This window comes from Cyprinus carpio, chromosome A1, assembly GCF_018340385.1.
Source record: "Cyprinus carpio isolate SPL01 chromosome A1, ASM1834038v1, whole genome shotgun sequence".
NCBI lineage: Eukaryota > Metazoa > Chordata > Actinopteri > Cypriniformes > Cyprinidae > Cyprinus > Cyprinus carpio.
Genome location: NC_056572.1, coordinates 16,691,247 through 16,719,238, shown reverse-complemented (window position 1 = coordinate 16,719,238; position 27,992 = coordinate 16,691,247). Strand labels below are relative to the sequence as shown.

Sequence of the window (27,992 nt, the reverse complement as noted above, 5' to 3'; positions counted from 1 at the left end):
GGATGGCAAAAAATTATGAAAAGTTGTATAATGTATCACTGGAATATGCACATATATTGGCATAAGCTTTTTTAAAATGTTGTCCTGTGTCCTGGCATATTTGTGGTTCAGTAAGGGAGGGTTTTCAAACTTTGAGAGGTGGAGAATATTTAGACTTTAGACCTTTGAACCTGCAAAAGAAGACATGATCAGATAAACGAAACCACTGGTCAACATGCATCTCCTGTCAGTGCTTTTTATCTTCTTTGGTGTTTACTGCTGTCATTCAGCAACAGGTAACTAAACCAACTACCGATCCACATTATACAACTAAATCCAGTAACATGTATAATGGTAGTGTTGTTGATTATAATGCAGTCTTATGTGTGCGTGTTGTTGTCAGTATTCGTGAGGAAGGACGAGGCTCATGGGGTTTTGTTCCGGACCAAACGGGCAAACTCTGGCTGGTTTGAAGAGCTGAATGGGGGTAATCTGGAGAGGGAGTGTCTGGGGGAGAAGTGTTCATATGAGGAGGCACGGGAGGTGTTTGAACACACAGAGGCTACAGTCAGTATTACATGTGAAAAACACACATTCAGTGACTGACAGTATTGTACCAGGTTTGATATATAGTATATGATGTCTAGAAAACTAATATTCTCTATTTGAATGTGATGGTAAACTTGACCTTAAACTGCACAAGTCTATGTATTTTATTGTGCTGTAAAATTGAATCAATCATGATTAATCGCATCCAAAATAATGTGTGTGTGTGTGTGTGTGTACTGTGTATATTTATATGTTATATATAAATACACACACATACATATATTTAATAACAATGTATGTGTGTGTATTTATATATACATAATGTTTCTAATGTCTAACTAATGTTTCCATACAGAATGAGTTCTGGAAGATCTACAATGGTGAGATTTTGAAATTGTTTTTGATAAAGCCATATCTTCATGACATTGTCCTTCATTCTGCATAGTTTAAGATGAATCTTTGTGCTTGTATGCAGTTAAAGATCACTGCAAATCAAATCCATGTGAGAATAACGGGCTCTGCAGAACCCAGAACGGAGAGTCCTACATGTGTCTGTGTTTGCCAGGCTTCAGCGGACGCAACTGTGAGCAGGGTAAGAGCATCAGTTCAAATGCAACATTAATGGAACTTTACACACAATAGTACTGCTATTTAGTCAATTCATCTATTTTTTTTTATTAATTACATTTTTCATAGTAGTGCCTATTATGAACAGAATTTGACATTCATAAAGAGTATCATTATAGCCAGGTCCTTGAAGTTAAGGAACAAACTAATTCCTGATTCAGGATCAAGAACATTTTCTGGCTTTTACTCCTCAGTGATTAAAGACATTCCTGACTCCTGCCTGCATGATAACGGGCATTGTGAGCACTTCTGCACAGAGGAGGATGGTCAGCGTAACTGTTCCTGTGTTGATGGATATTTCTTAGGGTCAAATGGTCAGAACTGCCTGCCAATTGGTGAGAATATCACTAAACACATTGATAATTGTGAATCAGGTGAAAGCTAGCTAGGCACAATAATTCACCATCAATATAGGCAAAATATGTGTTTACCATTCTATGTAGTCAGATAATGTCTTCAGCATGCATTCTGTATGCTAATCAATTCAAGCTCATTGTTACAGAGGCTTTTCCGTGTGGGAAGGTTCCTCTTCTTCAGGGTGGAGGTGCTGCTACGAACCTTCAGGTCGATGTGAGATCTCGTATCGTTGGTGGAGCCGAATGTCCTAAAGGACACTGTCCCTGGCAGGTATTAGCAGTTACCATCACAGAGTCCACATTCCTGAGTTATTTTGGACTTTACTGTCAATTATCTGTATGTGTGTGTGTGTGTGTGTGTGTGTGTGTGTGTGTGTGTGTGTGTGTGTGTGTGTGTGTGTTTTGATGGACAGGTGTTGTTGAAGTATGGGCAGAAGGGTTTCTGTGGAGGTGTGATCTACAAACCCACATGGATCCTCACAGCCGCACACTGTTAGAGCAAAAACTCAATGTCAAGTTTCTCAAGATAGTCGCAGGTACAGTCACTTCAGGAACAGGTTGTGAATGAATATATTATACGTATGCAAACATCATGAGATCACAACAACTGCAGCTTCAAGGCGTGCCAAATTTAATGTGAGCATAATTTATTTGTTTTGATAGTCTACTTTAGATATTCTACTAACTATATGTAACTTTTCAAGTACATCAGCTTACCCTGCTAGCACTAACCATAACCTAACGGTCTACTAAAACTCTAATGAGAGTTAGTTGACAGTTAGTTAATTGTAAAAGTAGCATGTCTAAAGTGGGCTATCAAAATAAAGTGTAACCAAATTAAGGCTCACGTTGCGATATTTTGTTTTCTGCAATATATATTGCAATATTAAAATGTTTAAAATAACAATAATAAAAAAAATCACTAGATGATTTGAATAGCTCTATTTGAAAGAAAAAAAAAATCAATAAGGGTGATTTTGTGGGTGAGTAAATCAGCATAGAAAATAACAAACAAATTACAAGCATAGATAAATATAAGAGAGCAAAGATTTTTTTGTATAATTTTTTTTTCTCGCAGGCCATATTATTATTTTCACCAGACCACAATAATAACAAATTCTCAATTGGTAATTAATCATTCTTTTTGTGAAAATCATTGTTAAGTCCAAGCGGAATACTCTGCCGGCTGCTCCCGCTTCACAGCAGGCGCGACTCACGCTAACTGCACCCTGGTTCACCGTCCATGTTTTGGTCCACCAGTTTGGGTCAATGTAACTTATTGATCATGAGCCCAACATTTAGCAAGGCAGGAAAACATTCAGTCTACCTGAAGGAAGACATATTTCATTGTAAGTTAATGCTGTTAAATAGAGAGAGAAAAAAATACATTAAAAAAAACAAACAAACAAAAAAAAACCTAGTGTAGCCTATTCTTACACTTGGACCTTTTATAGTTTCATAGACCTTCAGTTGTTTATGCTTTCAAATTCCATGCCATTTGTAATTTCACAGTATTTTTCAACTCCTAAATTACTACCATTGTAAAGTTACAATTCTATAATGGTAAAATTAACTCAGGATGATGGCATTTATTTATTTATTTATTTATTTATTTATTTATTGAATAATTGTACATAAATGGGTTAAGCAAAGTAAATGTGATATTTCTGAGAACATTTTAAATGCAGGCACATATGAGCCTACATTAATGTACAGTACAAATATTTGGATTGTCTCTTTTTTTCTTAAAGATTAAACACTTATTTTCTACAAGAATAAACACTATTTTCTTAAAGAATAAAAGAATAAAATCACAATTAGCCATATTTTCCATTTCTGAAGTTAATTGGCAACCCTAATGATGAATATAATTATCTTTTGACTCCCCTGACAGTGGCACCTTGCTCAACAAAAAAACCTCAGTTGTAGGAGATATGCGAGCGAATAATAGATGAAAAAAAAAAAAAAAAAAAGAAAAAAAAAAAAAATTGGGCCGGTCTAAGGCATGAAACTCCAGGGCTGAAAATTTATTCGACTCCGGCCCTGCTCACTCGAATGGATTAATATCGCTTGAATGTTTAAACCGACAAGACCTAAAACACTTGCAAATGATGAACCTTCATTGTATAATGGTTAAACTTTGCAATAAATCCAAGAATCACCTGCGTTACGACTCTGGTACCTGGACCATATGGATTAACGATCACTATACTAGTGCACATCGCGATATCGATGATGAAAAAATATATATCGTGCATCACTAAACCAAATTCATTTCTTAGCCAAATCCCTGACATTCAGTTATATGTGAATGTCACGGCTGAAGCACTCTATTTAGTGACAGCTCTACATGTGTAGCTCAATTGTGTATTGTCTGTTGTCCTGTGACTCAGGTGAGCATGACATCGAGGTGGATGAAGGCACAGAACAGGTCATCCAGGTGGAACAGATGCTCATGCACCCTGGCTACGTCTCTGAGACCTCAGATAATGACATTGCCCTACTGCATCTACACAAGCCCATCGTCTATAGTGCCTATGCCGTTCCTGTTTGTCTGCCACTGCGAGACATGGCAGAGCGCGAGCTGTGGGCAGTTAGCAAGCACGCAGTTACGGTTAGTGGTTGGGGCAAACGCAGCGAGGATGGGCCCACATCACGCTTACTGCGCCGGTTGCAGGTTCCCCGCATCCGCACACAGGAGTGCGTCGAGAGCAGCAAATTGACGCTCACCAACAACATGTTTTGTGCCGGTTACATCGAGGGTAAGCAGGACTCATGTAAAGGTGACAGCGGTGGGCCGCTGGTGACCCGCTACAGGGACACCACCTTCCTGCTGGGTATCGTGAGCTGGGGGAAAGGCTGTGCCCCGCCCGGATCCTATGGCATCTACACGCGTGTCTCCAACTACCTGCAATGGATCCATGAACTAACGGGCCATTCTACAGCTGCAACACAATGAAGTGTTAAAAACATATCGAATCCTCTATTATGTCTGATCATGTCTGATTTTCTTCTATATGTTTGATATTTTTATCCATCATTACCTCATTAACAAAACAATAATTCCATAGTATGTAAATTATCTATGCTTATTGGGTTTATATTCGTGTGTTTAAAGGTGCAATTGTATTTACTGCTGCAAAATACAAAAATGCAAAAATGTACCCCCTTGCATATTTCACTAATGTTCATGTTGGTCATACTAATTCACAATTCGCCTTAGTTGAAAATAACTTCTGTGTTTCATACATATTGACAATGGTCCTTTTTCTTTTTTTTGGCCACTAATTTAAAAACTAAATAAAAAACTAGTAAACACTAATTTTTCAGTTAAAGGCAGTTCATCATTGAATTCAATGATGTCATCATCCAGTTCAGTTTAAATAGTATCTGTGCAATAAAGTCAACCTTTGGCCAGACGAAACCAGCAGTTCAATTCCATGCTGCAGCAAAGTCACATTGTGCAGAGGACTCAAACTGGCCATCTGAGACAAGGTCTTTACAGGGTATCTGGGGCTCATCTAGTTGTCCTGGTCTCCGCTGATTTTCGGGGCTGTAGAGGTACTCTCTAGGTGCTGATTCACCATCTGGGCTGGATACGTACTGGATCCGGGTGACTGCAGTGACCATCTGATCTGGGACACAGACTGGATCTGGTGACTACGGTGACCTCGGAATAAGAGAGAAATAGACTAATATTAGCGTAGATTCCATTCTTCTAATGATGTAGCAAGTACATTGGGTGTTATGGGAAATGCTCCCGGTTCTGGTTTACCTAATTAATGCAGCCTAAAAATCCTTTTAAGGATTCGAATACTAGAAATGTGTTTAGTGTGTTATGTGTAAACCAGGTTAAAGAGATGGGTCTTTAATCTAGATTTAAACTGACAGAGTGTGTCTGCCTCCCGAACAATGTTAGGTAGGTTATTCCAAAGTTTGGGCGCTAAATAGGAAAAGGATCTGCCACCCGCAGTTGATTTTGATATTCAAGGTATTATCAAATTACCAGAGTTTTGAGAACGCAGCAAACGTGTAGGACTATAATGTAAAAAGAGCTTGTTCAAATACTGAGGTGCTAAACCATTCAGGGCTTTATAATTAATAAGCAAGATTTTTAAATCTACTGTATATGATGTTTAATAGGTAGTCAGTTTTGACAGAACCGGGCTAATATGGTCATACTTCCTGTTTCTAGTAAGAACTCTATAGCTGCTGCATTTTGGACTAGCTGGAGTTTGTTTATTAAGCGTGCAGAAAAAACCACCCAATAAAGCATTACAATAACCTAACCCTGAGGTCATAAACGCATGGATTAACATTTATTCATTTGACAATGAGAGCATAGGTCGTAATTTAGATATATTTTGAGATGGAAAAAAGCAGTTTTACAAATGCTAGAAACGTGGCTTTCTAAGGAAAGATTGCTATCAAATAGCACGCCTAGGTTCCTTACTGATGACAAAGAATTGACAGAGCAGCCATCAAGTCTTAGACAGTGTTCTAAGTTATTACATGCAGAGTCTTTAGGTCCTATAATCAGAGCCGGTGCCAGCACTGATGAGGGGGTGACAAAAGGGGGTGATGACATAGCACAGATTAAAAGTAACAAAAAAAAAAAAAACTTTTTGGGGCCCATTCACGTATTTGTCGGACCGATATTACTACAACTATTAGAATACAGGGTTCAAACAGATAGAGATTTGGTTCGCGAGGCAAGTCAGTGGAAGGTTTTTTTTTTTTTAATAAGTGCAAGGTCTAGAGACATGTTTTAGAAGCTGAATTTCTTTGAACTTTAGTGCCGTGTTTTAGAATGATGTAGGCTATTGACTTGTTCGGTGTCGCGTCATAGCTGTGTGGGTGGAGTTGGCGTGGGGGAAAACAGTCCTTTCCCCCTCATTGGAAAAGCATGGTGTTGACTCAGAATGGCCTACATAAAATCATTTCTGCCGCTCGACAGAGCAACATACGCATAACTGAGCCGAATTGGGTCGGACTGTTTTAAACGGAATAGCTAAGGTGTCGTTTCCCGATATTTTCTGTTACCTAACTGAGCAATAGACCGCTTACTACAAGCCTTTTTTGAGAACAGACTGCTTGTGAAAAGTAAACATTTGTTGTTTTGCTTAATTTTAATAAAGTGATAAAGACTTGAGTAAAAGCCTGTCGTACTTTATTATTGATATATTAAAAATATTTTTAACATTGACAAAACAGGTAGGCCTAACATGAAGGTCCACTGAAGTGCCTTGAAATGTGCAGCGTTATTCTATGTGGTGTGTGCTGCGGCTGCCTAATCATTTTTACAAAAACATGCCGTAAAATAAATATATAACATTAAAAATTTTATATAAAATACGAAAAAAACATGGTTATTGGTTACTAGTTAAACCATGGTAAAAACGTTTGCTACACTAACCATAGTTTAATAGTTTAACCATGGTATTTGTAGTAAAACTGTGGTTATAGGCTATAACTGGTAATAAAAAACACCTGGCTAGCCTACTACACATTTTCTATAGTAATACCATTGCTAATTTTCATAAAGGATTGTTTATAATAACATGAAATAAATGTTTTAGTAGATTATGACATTTAGTCATTTAGCAGGCGCTTTTGACATCACAAAATTTCAGGGAGTCAGATTTGATTGATTGTGATGCGAAGGAGGGTTACTGTAAGCCGTGCAGGGGGGACAGGACTAATGACAGAGCATTGCAGGGTAAGTAGTGTAGCCTATCTGTGCTATACCCGCTCAGTGCTACCTCTGGTAGTATGTCTGTTTATCAGTCATATACATCTTCAGATCAGTTTTTTTTTTTTTTTTCTTGTTAGAGGTACAGAACGCCACACAGCAACTTTTTGGCACTGCACCAAGCAAAAATCAAACAAAATCTTCAAAAAATGTAAAGATCAAGCACCTAACAAGGTCTCCACGCGTTAATTCGAATGGTTTGTTTTCCCCCACGGCATAAACGGTTATGACGTTTTTGTGGCCATTCCCACCAATGCCAAATAACAAAAAAATTATGCACGAGAATTATGCGCGAGAAGCTGCTTAAGACCTGAGACGAGAGCACAGCAGTCAAGACCTTGGTTAGCGCATTTACATTAAAATACAATGGAAAAGTACAGCAGTGGAATGAAAAATGCATTCTGAGTGTGTAAACCTATTAAAAACTACTTAGCAAATACAGATGGCAGAGTATTGAATAAAACAAAATCACATAGCCACCAATTAAAAAAATCTGACATCCAGGAAATAAAAATGTGAGCAGTTTTAGGCAGCAGTTTTACCATAAATATAGACAATTGATACCACCAGAAATACTTAATTGTGTCTGCTTTACAGTGAAACACAAGCTCATTGCAACCGATTCTCTGACATAATAGCCTACATTCATTGCGACCCATTTGACAGAAGCATCATTTTAAGTTAGAACAACTTGAACAGCAACAAACAATAACAATACAGCAAAATAATTAACAAACTATGATCATCTAGCCCTCTATTAAACATGAAAAAGAATTCATCATAGCTTACTTAGTGCTGCTTTCTTATTTGCACTGCTTGTGCAATTTTGTGTCATAGAAACAATTAAAATGCGACTTTGTGAAACTGTCCTAAATTGTTGCTATAGTAGCATCATATTATTGCTAGAAAGCCTATGCATTTGGCAAATCTATTTTTTAAATAAACCATTATATTTCATAATTAAAATCTATTTTCACACTCATCTTGGGTGAGGCAGTTCATTCACTGCTACAAATTGATGGCGGTCACATAAGTATGATTTAAACCATGCTAATGCATTTCCATTAACGCCAACAAAGTTTCCTAATCTATTCAAAAGAATGTTGTGGTCCATAGTGTCGAACGCAGTGCTAAGATCCAATAGCACTAATAGAGAGAGAAACAACCACGATCAGATGATAAGAGCAGGTCATTTGTCACTCACAGATACCATTTTCTCTAAGAAGGAATATAATTGTGAGGATACTACCTTTTCTAGTATCTTAGACAGAAAGGGGAGATTAGAGATCGGTCTGTAATTTACTAGTTCTTTAGGGTCAAGTTATGTTTTTTTGATGAGAGGCTTAATAACAGCCAGTTTGAAGGTTTTGCTGACATATCCTAATGACAATGATGAATTAATAATAGTCAGAAGCGGATCTATGACTTCTGGAAGCACCTCTTTTAGGAGCTTAGATGGAATGGGTTCTAACATACATGTTGTTGGTTTAGATGATTTAACAAGTTTATACAACTCTTCCTCTCATATAGTACAGAATGAGTGGAACTGTTCCTGAGGGGATCTATAGTACACCACCTGATGCAATACTGTAGCTGACGGCTGCATGGTTACAATTTTATCTCTAATAGTATCGATCTTGGAAGTAAATTAGTTTATAAAGTCATTATTGCTGTGCTGTTGGGAAATGTCAGTACTTGTTGATGCTTTATTTTTCGTTAATTTAACCACTGTATTGAATAAATACCAGGGGTTATGTTTGTTTTCAACTATCAGATCTAGCAGTTTTTAATGCTTTTCTGTAGGATAGGTTACTTTCCCGCCAAGCAATACGAAATACCTCTAGTTTTGTTTCTCTTTCTAGCTTGTACTTATTTGAAAAATGTCTAAAACTTGGTATTACAAGCACTTCCTGTGTTTGTTTGCCTCTTTAAGAAGAATCGCTTTATGTATCCCCCAATTGTAATTCAAAATGTAAATGTAAAAATCTCTTGCGACAGCCGTGCAGTCGAGCACAGTTGCTCTCCCCCAGCTGCACTGAACAAAAGCATGATGGGAATTCATGTTTATCAGCAACACAGCGCATGAGTGTGAATAACGCGATATCCGCCTTTGATCTCATAGGTGTCTGTTCCACTTCGAGAGGTCAGGACCCATCTTGACTGCACTTCTTTCACTCCACCCCTCACTGCAGCCACCTACTCTTTGTTTAAATTTCAGGCGAGGCTAGCCACAGCTCAAACAAGCCTGTTTGCTCAGAGCAGATGGTCTTACAGTAAGTCAGCGCATTCTGAATTTGTACGTGCTAATACCTGTAATCTTCATTCTGCGTTCATACAGAGCAAACTTACTGGTAAATTGCAGGAAAGAATTTACCGGTTCTATTTTTGAAAAGAATTGGTTCACACATGATCTCTTTACGGTAATTTACCAGTAAAGTCTGTATGTCTGAAAGTGTGTTAAAATAGTCAAAACAAAAAATGTGTTAACACATCATTTTGAGAGTGTTGAAAATCGAAAAAATCCAGAAAGTTTTGTGTGAGGGGAAGGCAGGGCTGAATTGGTAATCAGGCATAACGGGCCCGGTGGGCCGACGCCCCTAAGGGGCTGACAGAATGTTTTTTTTTTTTTTTTTTTTTTTTTTTTTTTGTTTTTTTTTTGCCAAGGACCATCACGCAGGGACTGCAAGCAGCCAGTGGCTTATTGTTTTTCTCCAGTGTAAGCGTCCAATCACAATGCGCTATAGACGGAGCGATGAAGTAGCCTATTTTGCTCCGCCTATAAAAAGATCGCTTCACCCCACCTTCTTCCTCATCGGCTTTTCCCACATTTTTACAACAGGTTTTTCAAGAACAGGCTTGATCTGCGGTGAGTGATGGGGGCCAAAGAGCCAGGCAGAAGGAGAACAAGAGAGTAGTTAAATCAGTAAAGTTCTTGATAGAGACTCGCAACAGAAGCAGGCATCTAACCTATCATAATGTGTGTGCGCGCACATTTTTTTAATAAAACATAAATTTGTCCCCCGCGATTTTTTTGCCAAGTCAAGTGTGTTCATTAAAGTTTCCATGGGCCAATGCAAATAAAGCTTATTTTAAATTAAAAAAGACGGTAAATTGTCGTACTTGACATTTTATTCTTATCCAAAACAAGTTGTGATATGAGTGTGATACATGGGCTACATAAATAGCCTACACTACCAGTCAAAATTTTTTGAACAGTAAGAAAGATCCAATGGAAAGATCCAAAGATCAGTATTTATTTGAAATAAAAAGCTTTTGTAACATTATACAAATACTGTACCATTCAAAAAAGAGTCAGTTTTTTTTTTTTTAGGGGGGGGGTGGTGATAAAAATTAATACTTTTATTTAGCATGGATGCTTTAAATTGATCAAAAGTGATGATAAAGACATTTATAATGTTACAAAGATTTATATTTCAGATAAAAGCTGTCCTTCTGAACTTTCTATTCATCAAAGAAACCTGAAAAAAATTATAATCAGCTGTTTTCAATAATAATAATAATAAATGTTTTTTTTTTTTTCTGAATATTTGGATGATTTCTGCAGGATCATGTGACTGGAATAATGATGCTAAAAATTCTGCTGTGAAATCGCAAGAATGAATTACATTTTAAAATATATTCAAATATAAAAGTTATTTTAAATAATAAAAATATTTCACAATATTACTGCTTTTGCTATATCTTGGATCAAATAAATGGTTGGTGAGCAGAAGAGAATTCTTTAAAAAAAAAACATTAAAAATCTTGCTGTTCAAAAACTTTTGATTGGTATAGTGTATATCGAAGTGGTTGTGGGCCACCTGGACCAAAAAAATTGATTTTTTTATCCCAGTCCAGCCCTGGGGGTAGGGTTAGGGGAATAAAATACACTTTGTACAGTATAAAAACCATTACGCCTATGGAATATCCCAGGGCCGGCTCCAGGCAAATCAGTTTTGCTCACCCAATCAGAATTAGATAAAGATTACGTTATTTTTTGTGAGTGCATAGATTAAAACTAATCTGAAGCTGACTGTATTTTGAGAAGTTTAAGATAGAGCTTGAGACTGTCCAAACAATCATAAAAATAACTCCAGAAAATTGCAGCATATTGCAGCATATTTCTTTTATTAACATAATGTGTGTGCGCGCACATTTTTTTTAATAAAACATAAATTTGTCCCCTGCGATTTTTTTTGCCAAGTCAAGTGTGTTCATTAAAGTTTCCATGGGCCAATGCAAAAATAAAGCTTATTTTTTAATTTATTAACTGAATGTAAGGCACGCTGAATTCACACGGAGGCTTCAGTCTGTTGCAGAAAAGCAGAGGCTGACAACGAGTGCAAACTGGCAGAAATATTTGCGCACTATCACGGGGAGTTGAGATTTATGATTTTAATACATTAATATGTATCATAGCCTACCACTGAAATTACCTGAACAGTTTTAATGTTCTAAAGAGAAGAGAAAAAAATGCATAGGTTGTACAGTTGAAAGCTTACCCCTTTTGACTTGCTGTTAATGTTGAATGTAAGAATTACTTACTATAGCAACAGTCGGCAAAACTGTATTATCAGTGATTTAAACTTTTCGACTTTCTTTTTTTCTCTCCTTTTTTTCTCTCCTTTTTTTTGTCAAATTCCGCTGTTTTGAATTGAAAGTTGGGCTGACATTTACATGATTCATGTAATTCATAATTATTGTGACGACAATAGCATTTGTCTGTCTTGCGCTTTCAAGATATTAGGAATTCAACTCAAATTGAATGGGTGCATATTTTAAAATGGCTAAAAATATTATTTGCAGTTGATTTATTAGCCTACTTTACAAAAAAATCGTATTAATTTAGTTCCTTTATCATTACCATAGTGATCTGGTCGCAATATTTTTCTCAAAACAATAATGTAATGTTCTAGATATGATTATGACCTTGTTTGGTATAAATAAAAAATATCCCCATAAAACATGGAAACCAGTGTGTGTGTGTTTACACGTATCATCCTCCTCTTTATTGTTTGTATGACATCGGAAAAATACTTAATACAATTTCTAATAGTTAAACTTTGACTAATTTGTAATGCATGCTTTCTAACATAAAAATGTCTATATGATACTTTTAAATCAAAGTCTGAAAAGTAGAATGTGGGGGGTGGGGGGCTTGTTTGAATGTCTTGAACCTCGTGAAGTCTCACATCTGCTCAGTACAATCAAGCCCTTTGCACCGAATCGAGTGGTCTGAGGAAACTGTTGAGCACTCTCGCGTCTGCTTGAACATGAAAACTCGTGCTGTTGTGCTAGTGTTTGTCCTGATATTTCACGGATCAAGCGGTGGTAAGAAGGCAAAATAATATTTGAAAGAACCGCGAGCGACGCGACACGAGCTAAACTGCTCAGATCAACTTGCTTGCGCACAGTGACGGGAGTGTTCGTGAGTGTCACGTCGCTCGTTTATCGTTACTGACAACCTGTTAAATGATGTGCGTGTCAAAGTTTAGTTCTTGTTGTTTTCAGTGTTTCTTGATAAAGATGACGCCAGCTCGGTGCTGCAGCGCGTCAGGCGCGCAAACTCCGGCTTCTTCGAGGAGATAAAGCGCGGGGATCTTCAGCGCGAGTGCATTGAAGAAATCTGCGACTATGAGGAAGCGCGCGAGGTGTTCGAGGATGACGAGAAGACGGTAACGTTACGTCATTCTCAATCCTGTTATTCATTTGATATTTTATTTTTAAACGTTGAAAATGTTCCGTTTCTCTTTTGCAGAAGCAGTTTTGGCTGAGTTACTCCGGTGAGTTTATGTGTCAAATTAAACGTAGTCATATAAATTTATTTCTGACATTTTATTTTTATTATTACTGTTTTGATGAAAGTGCCAACGATATTAAAATAATACAGTATTAAAGCCCTTTCACACTAAGAACAATGTGTAATCAGTGCTGTGCACAGATGCGCATTCCAAGGGCACGAGGGTCCCCCTCGGTAGAACGTGCACGCCACTGACTGTAGGCTAATGATACCAGCGACACCAACACACAGTAATATTCTGTTTATTAAAAGTGCACTGCAGTTTTGTCGTCTGTCGCTCTAAATGCTAAATCTCTTTGAAGTTGGATTCTGATGTCAGTTTTTTTTTTTATTGCTTTTATTCTGTTTCAGCTCAGTTCATGATGAACATTTTCCAAATGTAGGTGATTCCATGTCAAATGTTTGCTTGATTTTATGCTTGTAATTATGTTTAAATAAGCTAAGGAGCCCTGCTTGACCAATCCATGCAAGAACAATGGCACATGCATCTATCTAGCCAACACCTACTACTGCCTGTGTCTGGAGAGCTTTGAGGGCAAATACTGTGAAAAGGGTACGTGAACATCAAGACACTTGTGAAATAAGCAGCAGGTCATATAACGTTGCTGTTTTGAATAGGGTTTGAGGAGACGCTTAAGTGTCAGTATGTGAATGGAGGCTGTGAGCAGTTCTGTGATGCTTCCGGACCCAGACGTGCATGCAGATGCGCCGCAGGATACACTCTGGGAGCTGATGGGATGTCTTGTGTTGCTGAAGGTGGGAAAAGTCCTATGTTTATGAGCCGGAGAATAAAAAATGACAAAAACTTTACAGACGTTCAGATCTCTCCAAACTTGCAAAGTATTCAAATTACTGTATACAAGGCGTATAAAACTGTCAACAGGCACTCCAACAGGCAAGCTTTTGTCAAGCCAACATTCAACATTTCTCTTGCCAAACTTTCTATTTCTATTTCAAATCTGTTATGTTATCATCTGCAGTTGAATATCCATGTGGAAAGGTTCCACTTCAGAAGAGCACCGTTCATTCCCAAAAAGAGTTTGTGGGTGGAATTCAGTGTCCCAGAGGTCACTGTCCTTGGCAGGTAACTGTAAATGTGCACAGCACATCAATTGATTTACTGAATTACTGAATGATTGATGAGTGTATTATTTGTCTCAGGTGTTGATAGATTATAATGGTGAGAGTCTGTGTGGAGCGGCTCTTCTGGATGATAACTGGGTCATAACTGCTGCTCACTGTGTTCATCAGAAAGACACAAAGCATTTGAAGGTTATTACAGGTATATGAAGTGTTTCTGTCATTGTGGGTTGTAAAGTCAAGTTACATTTATTTCTGTAGTGCTTTATACCAGTGGTTCTCAATTCCGGTCCTGGGGACCCACTGCTCTTGCACATTTTTTTTAATGTCTCTCTTATCTGATACACTCAGTTCAGTTCACAGATCTCTGATGCTGATGATCTGAATTAGGTGTGTTAAACAAGGGAGACATGCAAAATGTGCAGAGCAAGGGGTCCCCAGGACTGGAATTCAGAACCAGTGCTTTATACAATACCAGTGTTTAAAAGCAGCTTCACAGAAATAAACAGGAAAATAACAGTGAAACAACTTCATTTTCAGCTGTAAAGCTATAAAGTTGGTTTGTCCTCAGGTGATCATGACCTGGATGTTATGGACGGCTCGGAGGAGGCGTATAATGTCACTCGTGTGATTATCCATGAGAACTATGACCCTGTGTCACTGGATAGCGACTTGGCCCTTATACAGCTTTCTGAAGAACCCAAGCGCTCAGTGTACGCCGTGCCTGTTTGCCTGCCCACACCACACCTGGCACAGAATGAGCTTGAGGCCATCCGCTTCCACACGCTTAGCGGATGGGGCAAGCGAACTCCAGGGGACAACATCCCTCCGTCCAAAGGCCTTAAAGCCCCATCATCTGCCACACTGCAGCGGCTGGCTGTACCTCTGTTCCCCACAGCACAGTGTGTAGTGAAGAGTGGCGTTAACATCACTACAAACATGTTCTGCGCGGGTTACACTGAGGGCAGCCACGAGTCCTGCAGAGGACATGATGGCAGTCCACTCGTCACACGCTATGAGGGAACATCCTTCCTGACAGGTGTTGTGTCATGGGGTAAAGGCTGCAGTCAGCCTGGGAACTATAGGATTTACACCAAAGTGGCCAACTTTTTGAAATGGCTTGAGATGGTTATGAAAACACCCATCAAGCCACTTAATATCAGTGGATTTCCATCCACTCACAAATAATGTCTCTACCAGAGGTTAATGTGATGAGCTTTGAAATAAAACCATTACTCTGAGTTTACGTGTGCTTTTCTCATTCATGCGTCTGATCTTCATGTGTTTATGTTTTAGGGATAATTCAGGCATGTTTGAGGAACAGTTAGTCATTAACTGAAACTGCATTGATTTTCTTGTGCAGATTTTGCTCTGGTCTAATGTGCAGAACATCTTACATCTGACCCTACACAGGGTCACGCACATTTTGTTTACATTATATTAGTCTCTATCCACCTTATTTTTCCCATAAGAGCACGCACAGCCATTTGTAAATTTAATATGTCTGGCTTCTGGTGTCATCCGCTTCCAGCTAATTTTAGCTTTACAAAACAGCTCATTTTGTTGCTTAATATTGCAAACTGGTGTGTCTTATCATATTATTTTTATGTGTTGTCTTAATTATAAACACACTGGGTTGTCTCACAAACAATTTTACCTTTTACTGCATTTTTTATTCTTGTTATTTCCCTACCGCGGCTAATGAAGCAGAAGTCTGACAGAAAACAGCTTGCTTCCACATCGAAAAATAAGGTGAATAAAATACAGATAAAGTTCAGATATTCCAATAAAAGAAAGTTAACAGCTCATCTTCATCTCTGTGACCTTTAAAGAGGACAGAAAATCTTTAGCTGATTAAACTGACAAAGAGGCAGTTGTTCACTTGTTTTACCACCATTGCATCACCAGTTCTTTAAGATCATTCACTTGTATTCCTCATTTGTAAGTTATTTTGCATAAAAGCATCTGCTAAATAAATAAATGTAAATGCATTACCATTAGACACTTTATGAATCACTGACATTACTAAAATGTGTTCATGAGGACTGCACTTATGTCTTCTGTCTTCTGCACTATATTCATGTCTTCTGACATCAAATGTTTTGTGTGAGAAACAGAGCCAAGTTATTCCCTGATAAGCTTCTGCTTGGCTGTGGTTCTCAAATTTCTGTGTTTGTGTAGAGAACGTCATGAATTCATCAGAGAGGATTCATGTAGTTTAATGAGCTCTAAACTGAAATATCACATGTGTCGTGAATGTAAACAACGTCACAGTTGCCTCTTTATTTGAGCAAATGTTGGTGCTTTTCACTTTGTCCTCTTGTCAGTTTCTCCTCCCCCTGTTCCTGTGTCTCTCTTTCCCAGCATTCAGTTCATTGACCTTCTGTTTGTTTTCTGAACGATCTTCTAATGTGAAAGAGCTGAACGCTGACAAACGACAATGTCTTGGGTCTTCTGGAATTTTCTTTTCTTGTTTCTAATACACTGTGTGAACTCAGAAGGTGAGTGTTGTCTTGAATGAACAGACTGCAGATTCAGAATGACTCATATTTCTCTGTTTCTGACCTGAAGGTTTGTTATTTAAGGTCTAATCAATGTCAGAGTGAGTTTATCTGTATTAATGGGTTTGGTTTATTTCTCAACACTCTGCTCTTTTGCTGCTGTCAGTCTCTGGTAGAGGAAGGCTTTGATGATAATGATGATGTCATGTGTTTCTCTAGTCTTTCTCCATACTCAAGATGCCAGTCAGGTCCTGAGCCGGCGCAGGCGTGCCAACACCATGTTCGAGGAGATGAAAAAGGGAAACATGGAGCGTGAGTGTGTTGAGGAGCGCTGCAGTTATGAGGAAGCCAGAGAAATCTTTGAGGATGTTAAAAAGACGGTCAGTGGCTTGCTTATTCGGTTCACTGGTTTTATTTTTTTAAATATTTTATTGAAAACAATCAGAAAATCATATATACCACCTTAGGCCCAAAATACCAGAGTCATAATGGTCGCAAACATAAGCTGTTTCTATCCACCTACTTTTAATGCAAATTTTTGGATATCACAAAAAAATGTAATAAATACTGCATTGAAATGCAAAAAAAAAAAAAAAAAAAAAATTGCGCGCTCAATTAAGTTGGTTAATTTTTTATCCAGTAAGAAGTCGTGCATAATCTATGATGGAAACAAATTTACCAAATAAACTCCTTGATGTCCATAAAAGAACTAATGTGACTTTGCCGAAACAGATCACGTGACTAGATAACTGGACTAACCAGAGCAGAGATTGAGAGAGTTGCAAAATGATTTGGTATAATCACCTCCAGAACTGTATCACATGATCTAAATGCAATATAATGCTCTGGTTACTGATGTAACCTCGGTTCCCTGAGTTAAGGGAACAAGTGTTGCATATGGGGGAAAACTCCTGTTTAGCCTGGTACTGAAGCCTGATTTGTTAACATTTGTGTAGCTGCACAAACCAGTGGCGCTCTATATAAGTCGGCTCAGAGCGCCATTTCATTAGAATCACTCAACCGAAGCAACAGTCATAGTTTCACATGCAGCTTATAGCACGGCAATGCTCGTTCCCTTTTCTCAGGGAAGCGGGGTTACATCAGTAACGGGAGCGTTCCCTTTCGAACGTTCACTTCATGTTGTGTTGGCTTCATACTGAACACCAGCCACAGAAGGTTGACCACTTGAGAGCGTAGAGATGTCTTGTAGACGGCGCTCTAGCCTCTAAAATGGGATTGGTGACTCTCGCGGGGAGCTGGCCAGACATGGAAGCTCCACAGCTATGGCTGGGAATGCCAAATTTTGCCCTGTCCTTGTGAGAGAAGGTCTCTCCTCAGCAGTATCGCCAACTGGGCTGCTGACAGCAGCTGAATCATCCCTGGGAACCAAACTTGGTTCCTCCTTAGTGAGAGGAGTTTGCTCTGTGCCCAAAACAGGAGACACCAAGTCACCTGTAAAGGGGACGTGACCTGAGGCTGCCTTGGCGACTGATATATGCTACCACAGTCGTGTTGTCTGAACGGACCAGGAGGTGGTGCCCCTTTAAGGCTGGCCAGAAGGTATTTCGGGACAGAAAAACAGCCATCATTTCAAGTCAAGTCAAGTCAAGTCATCTTTATTTATATAGCGCTTTAAACAAAAAAGATTGCGTCAAAGCAACTGAACAACATTAATTAGGAAAACAGTGTGTCAATAATGCAAAATGACAGTTAAAGGCAGTTCATCATTGTTCATCAAGGCAGTTGATGTGTAGGCGTTGCTCGTGGATCAAACAGGAGCCGAATGCCGGATTGCCCTCATACAGAGCTCCCCAGCCCCAAACTGGAGCCATCTGTCATGACTAGTTTCTGGGAGTCAGAATACTTTTGGTTAAATTGATTCTCAACCCAAGGTGTTGCAGATGGTTGGGCAACAGTGACCTGTGAGTGATAGGTCCCCTTTCTGACTGGCTAGTACTAACCAGTCGTTGAGGTAGTTCAAAATGCGGATTTCCATCTGTCTCAGTAGGGAAAGAGCCGTTTCCGCATACTTTGAAAGAAGGGACTATATATTGATAGGCCATACCCTTGAATGTGAATCTCAAGAACGGTCTGTGACAGGTAGGGGATATCTGGATATGAAAGTATGTGTCTTTCAAATCCAGAGTCAGAAACAAGTCCTCGGGACAAATTAGCGCGAGGATCTGTTTTAAAGTTAACATTCAGAACGCCGTCTCATGAGAGCATGATTCAGATTTGTGCCAGTTTCCCAGGAAGTGACTATTTTGTTCTTTTGAACACATGGGATTTGCAAATGTTTTATGCGATATTCTAATTTTGCACATGTAAGTAAAATTTGCAACTTTGGATGGACAGATAGCTAGTGATGGGTACAATTTTCCCCAAAAATTGAAAAACACTACATAAAAGCAGTTTTGAAAATGACATAATCTATGACCTTTATACAGCAAGTGCCATCATAAGTACTGTAAGTCTATCCCTCACAGCCTCGTTTTTATCTTTGTTAAATTCAATATGGCATCTAAGCTTACTAAGGTCTACTCCAATGAATACAAACATCAAAATTAATGCAGTTCAAATAAATCAAAGTGCATGAGCATGTTAAGTGTGTTTATTTCATCTGATGGATATGTTCTTCTGTTTTATCTCAGGATGAGTTCTGGCACGTGTATTTTGGTGAGTCTGTAACAATCCTTTGGTTCAGTTCTGTTTTAATGGTAAAGTCAGTCTTGATGTGAGTGCTTGTGTGTTTGTCTATTCAGATGGAGATGCGTGTTTGTCCCACCCATGTCTCAATGCCGGCGAGTGTAAAGATACGATCGGGTCATACACTTGTTTCTGTCAACAAGGGTTTAAGGGCTACAACTGTGAGATTGGTAAAGAGCCTCATGTTGTTCAGTAATCACACAACAGACCATCAAACCGTCAATGCTGTTGAGTTTCTCTCCTGTGTGTCTTCTTGCAGTTATTCTTGCGCTCTGTGAGAGTGAAAACGGAGGCTGTGATCATTTCTGCAGGGTGGAGCAGAATTACGTCACCTGTTCATGTGCTAAAGGCTACCAGCTGGCCTCTAATGGGAAGTCGTGTCTTTCTAATGGTAAATGATGTTCTGATGTAGGAGAGATGTTTATCCACCAATTATCCTCAGTTCAAAAAAAATTCTGTTTTAGATCCTTTTAAATGTGGCACCGTCCATCTTCAGAAGACCAGAAGCATCTTAAACAACATACACATCAACAGCACTGAGAATGAAGAGGAGATGCATGTAGTGACCACCGTCGAGCCTGTCGTAGATTTCACAAACCCTCCCAGCAATGAGACAAACAGCATGTTTGGCCTCTTCGAGCCGGAGATCATCAATCCAGTGGAGGAGGAGGAACCAATTCTGCCTGAATCATCTGGGGGAAACACGCTAATCGTGAATGGTGTAGACTGTCTTCCTGGAGAGTGTCCATGGCAGGTAGAGACTTATAATTGGGTTCTTCTTAGTTTTAGTCTTCTTTTGCATGAAACCTTTTTTGGAAATATGAAATATGCCAGTTTGGTTGTGATATCGTTGACATCTAACTTTCTCTCAGGCTCTTCTTATTAATGAAGACAACACTGGCTTCTGTGGTGGCACCATCTTAAATGAGTACTTTGTCTTGTCGGCCGCTCACTGCATGAATCAGTCACTCTCCACCCGCGTGGTTTTAGGTACGACTTTATATGTCCTTAAGACTTCAAAATTTGTGACAAATTAATGCTGTTAAACTAACAAGAAAGTTTTGAGCTCTGAATGTTTTTATAGTGTATTGACTTGTTATATGTTAAAAGGTCAAAGGAAATTTGATTTCTCAGTTCATGACTCCTTTAAATACTATAACAGTATCTCAATGATACTAAATTAATGCTGGTTTTTCATTTATCTATAAAGAAAGAAAGAAAGAAAGAAAGAAAAGCATACCCAAATGAGTCACTAGACATCAGGAGAAACATCATGCAGAATTCAGTAAAAGTCTCCATCTACCCTTACATCGATCTAGGATAAACAAATGAGATATTCCTGTTTGTGTTTTCCTATCAGGTGAGTTTGACACGCTGGTCAATGAGGGTCGAGAGGTCACGCACGATGTAGACGAGATTCTGATTCACAAGAACTACATGGCTGACACCTATCACAATGACATCGCTCTCATCAAGCTCAGCAAACCCATCAAATTCACCAAATTCATCATCCCTGCCTGCCTGCCAGAGCACGACTTCGCTGAGCGTGTACTGATGCATCAGGAGGATGGCATGGTGAGTGGTTTTGGTCGCGTGCGTGAGGGCGGCCTTCAGTCCACCATCCTCCAGAAGTTAACGGTGCCATACGTCGACCGCAGCAAGTGTATTGAGTCCAGTAAGTTTAAAATCTCCACCCGCATGTTTTGTGCCGGATACGACCAAGAGGAGAAAGACGCGTGTCAGGGTGATAGCGGTGGGCCACATGTGACACGCTACAAAAACACATGGTTCGTCACAGGCGTGGTGAGCTGGGGTGAAGGATGTGCACGGAAGGGCAAGTACGGCGTCTACACGCAGGTCTCCAAGTACATCACGTGGATCCATAATGCCATGTCCAAAGTCATGCCACAGATGGAAGCTTCTCTAAAACCCAGACCAAAGCGAGAGCTGCTTCAGAAGACACCCATACGAAGAGTCTAAAGAAAAAATCAATACTATTTACTATCTTAATTCATTTTGATTCATCAATGTCATTATTCTGTTTGTCTTAATAATCTTTTATATGCATGTATAAATGGTGCATTCAAGTGATGTTGGATAGTTTGTATTTATTAGTTGAATGCACACAAAATTGTAATTATGAGTGGAAAGCTCTAAACTTTCTTTGATCTGAGTTGGGTCAACAGTGAGAAAATATTTAGGATGCATTGGATGCAGCATCTGTATTGATGGAAAATTTGTTAAAACAAATTCAAATTGATATGTTTTCAATAAAACTAAGTTGCATGTATAAAATACCATTGCCTTGACAATGACGATAGAAAATACGTTACTATTTGAATATTTGAATTTATAGAGCCTTCATAAATTGAATAACAACTTACAAAAGAAAAACACTATCAAAGCATATTTTTATTCATAATGTTTTAGAATAAATGTTTTAGTTAAATAAATATGAATTTTATATTGTACGTCACCATTTTGCTCTGACCAAAGTGACATGAATGCAGCTGATGACATAATTACGCTTTTCCAACTCATTTATTCAAATTTTCCAGGAGGACTTGAATGCACCATAACTTACTCTGGTTTATGAACAATATAATAAAATCCTCATTGATAAAGTAATGTTATTTCTAGTTGGATCTTGTTTTGGTCTGAAATGTCACATTATGGAAGGTTTGTCAATGCTGTTGACTGTCATCCAGATGAGATTTCAGTTTTAATAAAGACGACACTTGATTTTATAAACTGTTTTTTAGCCTATTGTATTTCTATCATATAAAGTCAAATGTGTTTCCTGACAAGAAATAAAGTTGACAGTGTCTACAAAACTCAGACAAATGTGAAAGCTGCTTCAGAAGAGTCTGACATCAATGTAAATCAACACTTTTTACTGTCTTAATTCATGTTGATTATTCATCAGTGACGTTATTCTACAGAAAAACATGTTTGGCTTCTTAATCATTCAATTTACTGTAACTATATACCAATCTAACCAAACTGGTTTGTCAATGCTGTTTCATGCTGACTATAATCCAAATGAGATGTCTCACAGTTTTAATTTACACGATGCTTGATTTGATAAGCTGTTTCTGTCATGTTTGTATTATAAAGTCAAATGTGTTTCTTGACGAGAAATTAAGCTGCGAACCGTATGTGGAGGTTTTCACAAACAAACAGATGAAGAGTTCAGAGGTCGTGTTGACAGTCTAGAGTCCAGATACACAGTGCTAAGCACACAGTCTCTTCAAACACACAGAAATTTTCGCAATTTACCATTTAGACATCAAATAGAAACACATTAATGAATAAATATGACTTGCTCATTTAACAGTGTTTAATCACAGCGTGTTAATGGGCTGAAAGCATCAATGCGCTGACGTCATATTCTGAAACATCCTGTGTGTTAAATTTTGTAGTCATGTACAGGACAGTTAGACACATGTATCCTGAGGAAGACGCTCTTTGGAGAGAAGCTTATGTTATTGACCCTATTGATTGTGGGCGGGGCTACAGAAAAGCAGCTGATCATTGTGATGAGACTAACTGGCATTGGAATCTTCTGCTGATTGATTGCGATGGAATCACTCATTTGCCGGCTGCTGTTCTTTATCCTGATCGTTCATCATGTATCATCTGCAGATCAACACACAGGTAAGAGATCGACTGTCAACTGTATGTCACACTGGACTTTTTGTTCCTGTCCTAGTTTTGCTCTATTTAAACCAGTTTGATTTGGACATTCACTGCTAGTGTTCCTCAAACCACAGAGATGGTGTGAATATTTTTCAAGCATGCACAGTGTGATGTTTGTTGAAGTCCACGGTGTGTTTCAGTGTTTCGATCCCGGCAGCGGGCAAATGTGCTACTGCTGCGCTCCAGACGGGCAAATGCATTTCTGCTGGAGGAAATTCTACAGGGGAATCTGGAGCGCGAGTGCTTTGAGGAAAGATGCAATAAAGAAGAGGCCAGAGAATACTTTGAGAACGACCAGAAGACAGTACGGCATCTGATGATCATCACACACACACACATCACTGTTCAGTGTATATATTGGCGCTTTTCCACTGCGTGGTATGACTCGGCTCAGTTTGCGTTTCCACTGCAGTTTAATCCCTCTTTAGTGTGGGCGGAATTATTCACATGTTCTTATTGTTGCACCTCCTCTATTGCTGCAACTCGTGAAAAACTTTTTCATTCCATGTCACCCCATCAAGCTCTCACTGGATCCGCTACTCTGCTATCAACGAGAGAAACGTCTGTACTTCCTCAACAGGCAACAAAACAGCCATTCTTTGGTTGTTAAAAAAGGTGTTCTCGTTCAAAACAGTTGCGTTTGATCCTTCGGTGGCTGTGCTGATTTAAATCTAGCGGCTCTGTTGTGTTTGTTTCGCAAATTCAGTGACGCAGGTAGTGATGATTCTCTCCGGCCAATCCGTGATCAGCAGGGTTTATATGTCAGATTTTGGTAATGGTACGGTTCACTTGTGGCGCTTTTCCACTTCATGGTACGCTACAGTACCTGGTACTATTTTTTAGTACCACCTCGATTGAGGTTCCAAGTGAACCGTACTGTTACCAAAACGTGACTTGTAAACTAGATTTAAATAGTGAATAATCCCTCCCACTCTAAAGCGATATTAACCTTTTGAGCGGTACGGTCCCACATATGGGATTTAGAACGTTCGGTGACGTCGCATAACTGCCAAATTCAAACTGCGTTTTCGCGCGTTGGCTGGGGCTGAGCCAGAGCCAGACGTGCACTGCTCTTGTCATATTATCACAACTATGTAGTGTTCTTAACCACATAATTCATATTTTAGGTTTCAGACATTTAAATACACATAAATACTAGAAAAACAATACATTTAGAGTTTTAAAAATACATGCATATGTCTATGGAAGCAACAAAAATAATCCATTCAAATTTAATTTGCAGATGTGTTTTATTCATATCAGATACACATAGTGTAAGTAACTATAAAGTTCACTCTATTCTTCACCCAGTCCACCCGCCACTTATTACCTGTATTTCAGGAGAAATTGATGAATTAACGTGCTGTAAATCTGACTGACAAGACTCTCTGCACTGCAGCGCGAGCAAACATGGCGGCGCCCGTCTCACATTACAGATCCCGATCAAGATCATTTAGAAAGCTTTTTAAACGACCAAACACACTCGTTTACACATATTTATGAATCGGAATATCGGATTGTTCATGACATGGTATGCAAGTTTGTGAATATTTGAAATTAAAAAAGGAAAAACGAAATAAAAGCGATCCATCTGTCATACAGTGTTATTGTAGACGCGGTGTGTCACGTGACAAGCCTGACGCGTCGCCATGGAAACAGTAAGGGGAACGTTCTAAAATAACGGTGGTCTTAAAAAAAACTCACTCTGGGGGGACCGCTAGAATATTTTAAACTCACCACTGAAAAGGTTAAACTGCAGTGGAAAAGCAAACTGTGCCGAGCTGTGCCGTACTGTACTGAGCCGTGCCAAGCCTAGTTGTACCATGCAGTGGAAAAGCACCATTGGAACTTCAACCGAGGTGGCACTAAAAAAAGTACCAAGTACCAGGTACTGTACCCAGGGGAAACCCCCCCAAAAGTGAACCATACCAAGCCATACCATGCAGTGAAAAAACGTCATATGTAATGGGTCATCTCTGCGTTGTGTTGTGTAAAACTCAGTATGGATACCAATTCGCACTTGAAGACAGATTTTTATTCTGTTGACAACATATTAAACAGCAGTGATCAGATTTGCAAATCACTATAATGTTCTTTAATGAGGTGAACAAACTTGATGTTAACACAAATAAAATGTAGCATGAACACAAATCATACAATATTCATTTAAACACACATATATATCAATATTAGTCCATAAGTTGGTTCTACAATTAATACATTATACTTTTATCAAAGAGCATTCACTCACCACAGCCATTCACTCTCTCAGCTGGCGCGAATCTAAATTACTTAAATTTATATAAACAGTTATACAACAACACAACTGAGAAATATGTACCTGTTGACAACATATTAAACAGCGGTGATCAGATTCGCAAATCACCCTTGTGCATGTTCTATAATGAGGTGAACAAACTTGATGTTACCACAAATATAATGTACCAAAACACAAATCATACAATATTAATTTAAACACACGTATATATTAATATTAGTCCATAAGATGGTTATACAATTAATACAATATACTTTTATCATGGAGCACTCACCGCAGCCATTCTCTCTCTCGGCTGTAAATGACCCTGCCAGAACTAGTTCATTATCTGGGTGGAGTGTGCAGGTAGAGCGCAATTAAAGGAAGCATACATGAAAATGGGTGTAGCAAGTGGAAACACCTTCTTGACCCTGTTACATTAAGGATGCTTATTTCCACTTGCTTCCAAAACATATATGCAAAAAAAAATTGTACTATAACAATGACGAGTGAAAAAACTGACCACAATATAACATCAGGTACATAACCTCAAGAACCATATAAAGTAATAGGAAGAGAGAAGAAGAAAAAAATATATACAGTGTTCAAAACTTGAAATTGTCAGTTCAATTCAGTGTAGACACTATTCCCCACAGGAATTAAAGTGGAAAAAGGGAGGCCAATACCCTAGACCAGTGGTTAATCCTGGTCCTGGAGAATCCCCAACACTGCACATTTTAGATGTCTCCCTATTCAAACACACCTGATTCAACTCATCAGCTCATTAGTGAAGACTCCAAGACCTCAACTGTGTATGTCAGATAAGAGAGACACCAAAAGCATGCAGTGTTGGGTGTTCTCCAGGACCAGGATTGGGAACCACTGCCCTAGACACTCTTAGACAAACATGCCCATTACATGTTAGCTAAACAATGACAATTCCTACATTTGGGCACACAAGTTACTGAGTAGAGAGACTTCAAGGATGAGATAACATATAAAACTCAAGCAACATAATTATGTTTACCCCAGAACTTTTTGCTGGTTCATTATCTCAATCAGTCTCGTAATTGGTTTAAACAGTCTACCAACTCTGGATCTCATACGACTTCATTCAGCAGGAAAGTTATCAACACTTATATCAGACACTGAATTAGCTTCTACAAGGCGACCACCATTAGGTATCGCAGCACTCAAGAAAACAGAAGCATATATTTTAACTTGCTCTGCAATGGATTCAGGTACACCCCTGTTCATACCCTCAATATCATCATAACCCTCAGTTCTCAGCTGGGTGGTATCAGAGCTGTCAATCACATCATGCTCTAATTTACTGGACTGAGCCGTATCAAAGGCTTGTATAGTCTCAAGAACATCTGTAGCTTCCTCCACATCATCCATGCCTGCATCATTCGTGCCATCAGAAGGTAGCTGTGATACCCACTCTTGTGTCCTGTAATTAGAAGTATTTTCAGACACATTAGCAACCACATAATCAATACTATCAGAGACACTCATGTGGTTTTCGGTCGTATCACCTTCCAAGTCATCATCAGGAAGTGGAAGAAAGTTTACTGGTATTTTAAGGTTAAGATGTACAGTATTCACAATACCACTACGACTGTGCTGAATTCTGTAGGTATTACTGTCTGCATTAAATCCAACAACAGTGTATACTGTATCCTCCCAAAGGTCAGCAAGCTTCCATTTTCCCACATGCTCCCTTGTTGGCAAGCAAAATTCTATAACCAACATCAATTGGTCCTCCCTTGACTCTCAGCATGTCTCTTAAGCTGTTTCGTAGCAGATGCCCGTGCAACGTGCATTGCCTCCTTCATATCTCTCCGTAGAGCCTGGATGTAATCGTCATAGTTCACAACATCAGGACTGTCCAGAACAGTTTCAAATACAAGGTCAATGGGCAGCCGCAGAATCCTCCCAAACATCAACAGGAAAGGAGGATACCCCGTGGTTTTGTGGATGGTGCAATTATAAGCAAAATTTAGAGTTTTGAGTACTTGCGGCCATTTGTTCTTGGTCTTTGCCAGCAGAGCATATATCATATGACCCAGCATCTTGTTCATCCTCCCACATGCTCCGTTACCCATCAGATGATAGGGAGTTGTTATCTATTTTTGGACTTCACAAAAGTAGTTATGCCACAGTTTATGCACCACTGCTTTGGCAGACAGATTTGGATTTGGCATTAGCCATTTTTGTGAAGTGTTCTGTTACAACAAGAACATCCAGTCACTGGTTGGCCGAGTCCTCTGTTGACCAAAAGTCTATGCAAACGAGTTCAAGGGGCTCTGTCATAATGATGTTCTCTAACGGTGCATGACCCTCCGGTTCTGGTGTCTTGCTGATCACACATCAACGACAGCACTTCACGTACTCTCTCACATCCTTCTATAGGCCATACCAAAATTACCTTTGCCAAGCACAAAACAGAGTCTGCTGCTGACCTTGATGTCCTGCTTGGTCATGAACACCTTTCAACACCATGGTTTTAACTGCGTCAGGTACGACATACAGGTAGGTTTTCCTTTTGGTGATACTATTCTTTGAAACCCTGTACAACACAACACACCATTCTTTGTCAGTAGTTTTCCCCAGTTTTTAATTTTTTTGAAGGCTGTTGTTTGATTATTTATTTATTTTCTATTTTTTGTTCTTCATCTTTTTT

The 27,992-nt window shown here is 38.9% G+C and overlaps 4 protein-coding genes and 1 pseudogene across 5 annotated transcripts in view; all 5 read left to right on the top strand.

Annotated features, from left to right (window-relative positions):
• cul4a (cullin 4A) overlaps positions 1-27,992 on the top strand; it is a 254,693-nt gene that overhangs the window by 119,521 nt on the left and 107,180 nt on the right. The window lies entirely within an intron of this gene.
• On the top strand, positions 129-4,674 carry LOC122142443 (annotated as a pseudogene).
• On the top strand, positions 12,434-15,384 carry f7i (coagulation factor VIIi). 2 transcript variants are annotated; one of them, XM_042753101.1, is made up of 9 exons: positions 12,571-12,691; positions 12,775-12,938; positions 13,022-13,046; positions 13,205-13,293; positions 13,503-13,616; positions 13,682-13,819; positions 14,044-14,147; positions 14,225-14,345; positions 14,715-15,384. In XM_042753101.1, exons 4-9 carry the CDS (start codon positions 13,269-13,271, stop codon positions 15,329-15,331), a joined length of 1,119 nt encoding a protein of 372 aa, XP_042609035.1. In that variant the 5' UTR covers positions 12,571-12,691; positions 12,775-12,938; positions 13,022-13,046; positions 13,205-13,268; the 3' UTR covers positions 15,332-15,384. The 2 variants fall into 2 exon arrangements, with proteins under 2 accessions (XP_018937216.1, XP_042609035.1); XM_019081671.2 differs by lacking the exon at positions 13,205-13,293 and having other exon boundaries at positions 12,434-12,594.
• Positions 16,365-22,097, top strand: f10 (coagulation factor X). The gene is made up of 8 exons (XM_042752952.1): positions 16,365-16,644; positions 16,864-17,024; positions 19,296-19,320; positions 19,407-19,520; positions 19,610-19,741; positions 19,815-20,104; positions 20,223-20,340; positions 20,711-22,097. Exons 1-8 carry the CDS (start codon positions 16,584-16,586, stop codon positions 21,328-21,330), a joined length of 1,521 nt encoding a protein of 506 aa, XP_042608886.1. The 5' UTR covers positions 16,365-16,583; the 3' UTR covers positions 21,331-22,097.
• The window catches only part of LOC122142461 (coagulation factor X-like), a 30,475-nt gene continuing 25,347 nt past the window's right edge, over positions 22,865-27,992 (top strand). Inside the window, exons 1-2 of the mRNA XM_042753357.1 lie at positions 22,865-23,007; positions 23,190-23,353. Of these exons, the coding sequence (XP_042609291.1) occupies positions 22,932-23,007; positions 23,190-23,353 (240 nt within the window). The 5' untranslated portion in view covers positions 22,865-22,931. The remainder of the gene's footprint in view (positions 23,008-23,189; positions 23,354-27,992) is intronic.

What these genes read in the sequence shown, in the direction of transcription:
- f7i (XM_019081671.2), top strand. Translation starts at nt 12,537, where the DNA reads ATGAAAACTCGTGCTGTTGTGCTAGTGTTTGTCCTGATATTTCACGGA. An exon ending in ATTTCACGGATCAAGCGGTG is followed by an intron (nt 12,595 to 12,774) that starts GTAAGAAGGCAA and finishes TGTTGTTTTCAG; the next exon opens with TGTTTCTTGATAAAGATGAC. An exon ending in GTTTTGGCTGAGTTACTCCG is followed by an intron (nt 13,047 to 13,502) that starts GTGAGTTTATGT and finishes TGTTTAAATAAG; the next exon opens with CTAAGGAGCCCTGCTTGACC.
- f10 (XM_042752952.1), top strand. Translation starts at nt 16,584, where the DNA reads ATGTCTTGGGTCTTCTGGAATTTTCTTTTCTTGTTTCTAATACACTGT. An exon ending in GTTCTGGCACGTGTATTTTG is followed by an intron (nt 19,321 to 19,406) that starts GTGAGTCTGTAA and finishes TTGTCTATTCAG; the next exon opens with ATGGAGATGCGTGTTTGTCC. An exon ending in GGGCTACAACTGTGAGATTG is followed by an intron (nt 19,521 to 19,609) that starts GTAAAGAGCCTC and finishes GTCTTCTTGCAG; the next exon opens with TTATTCTTGCGCTCTGTGAG.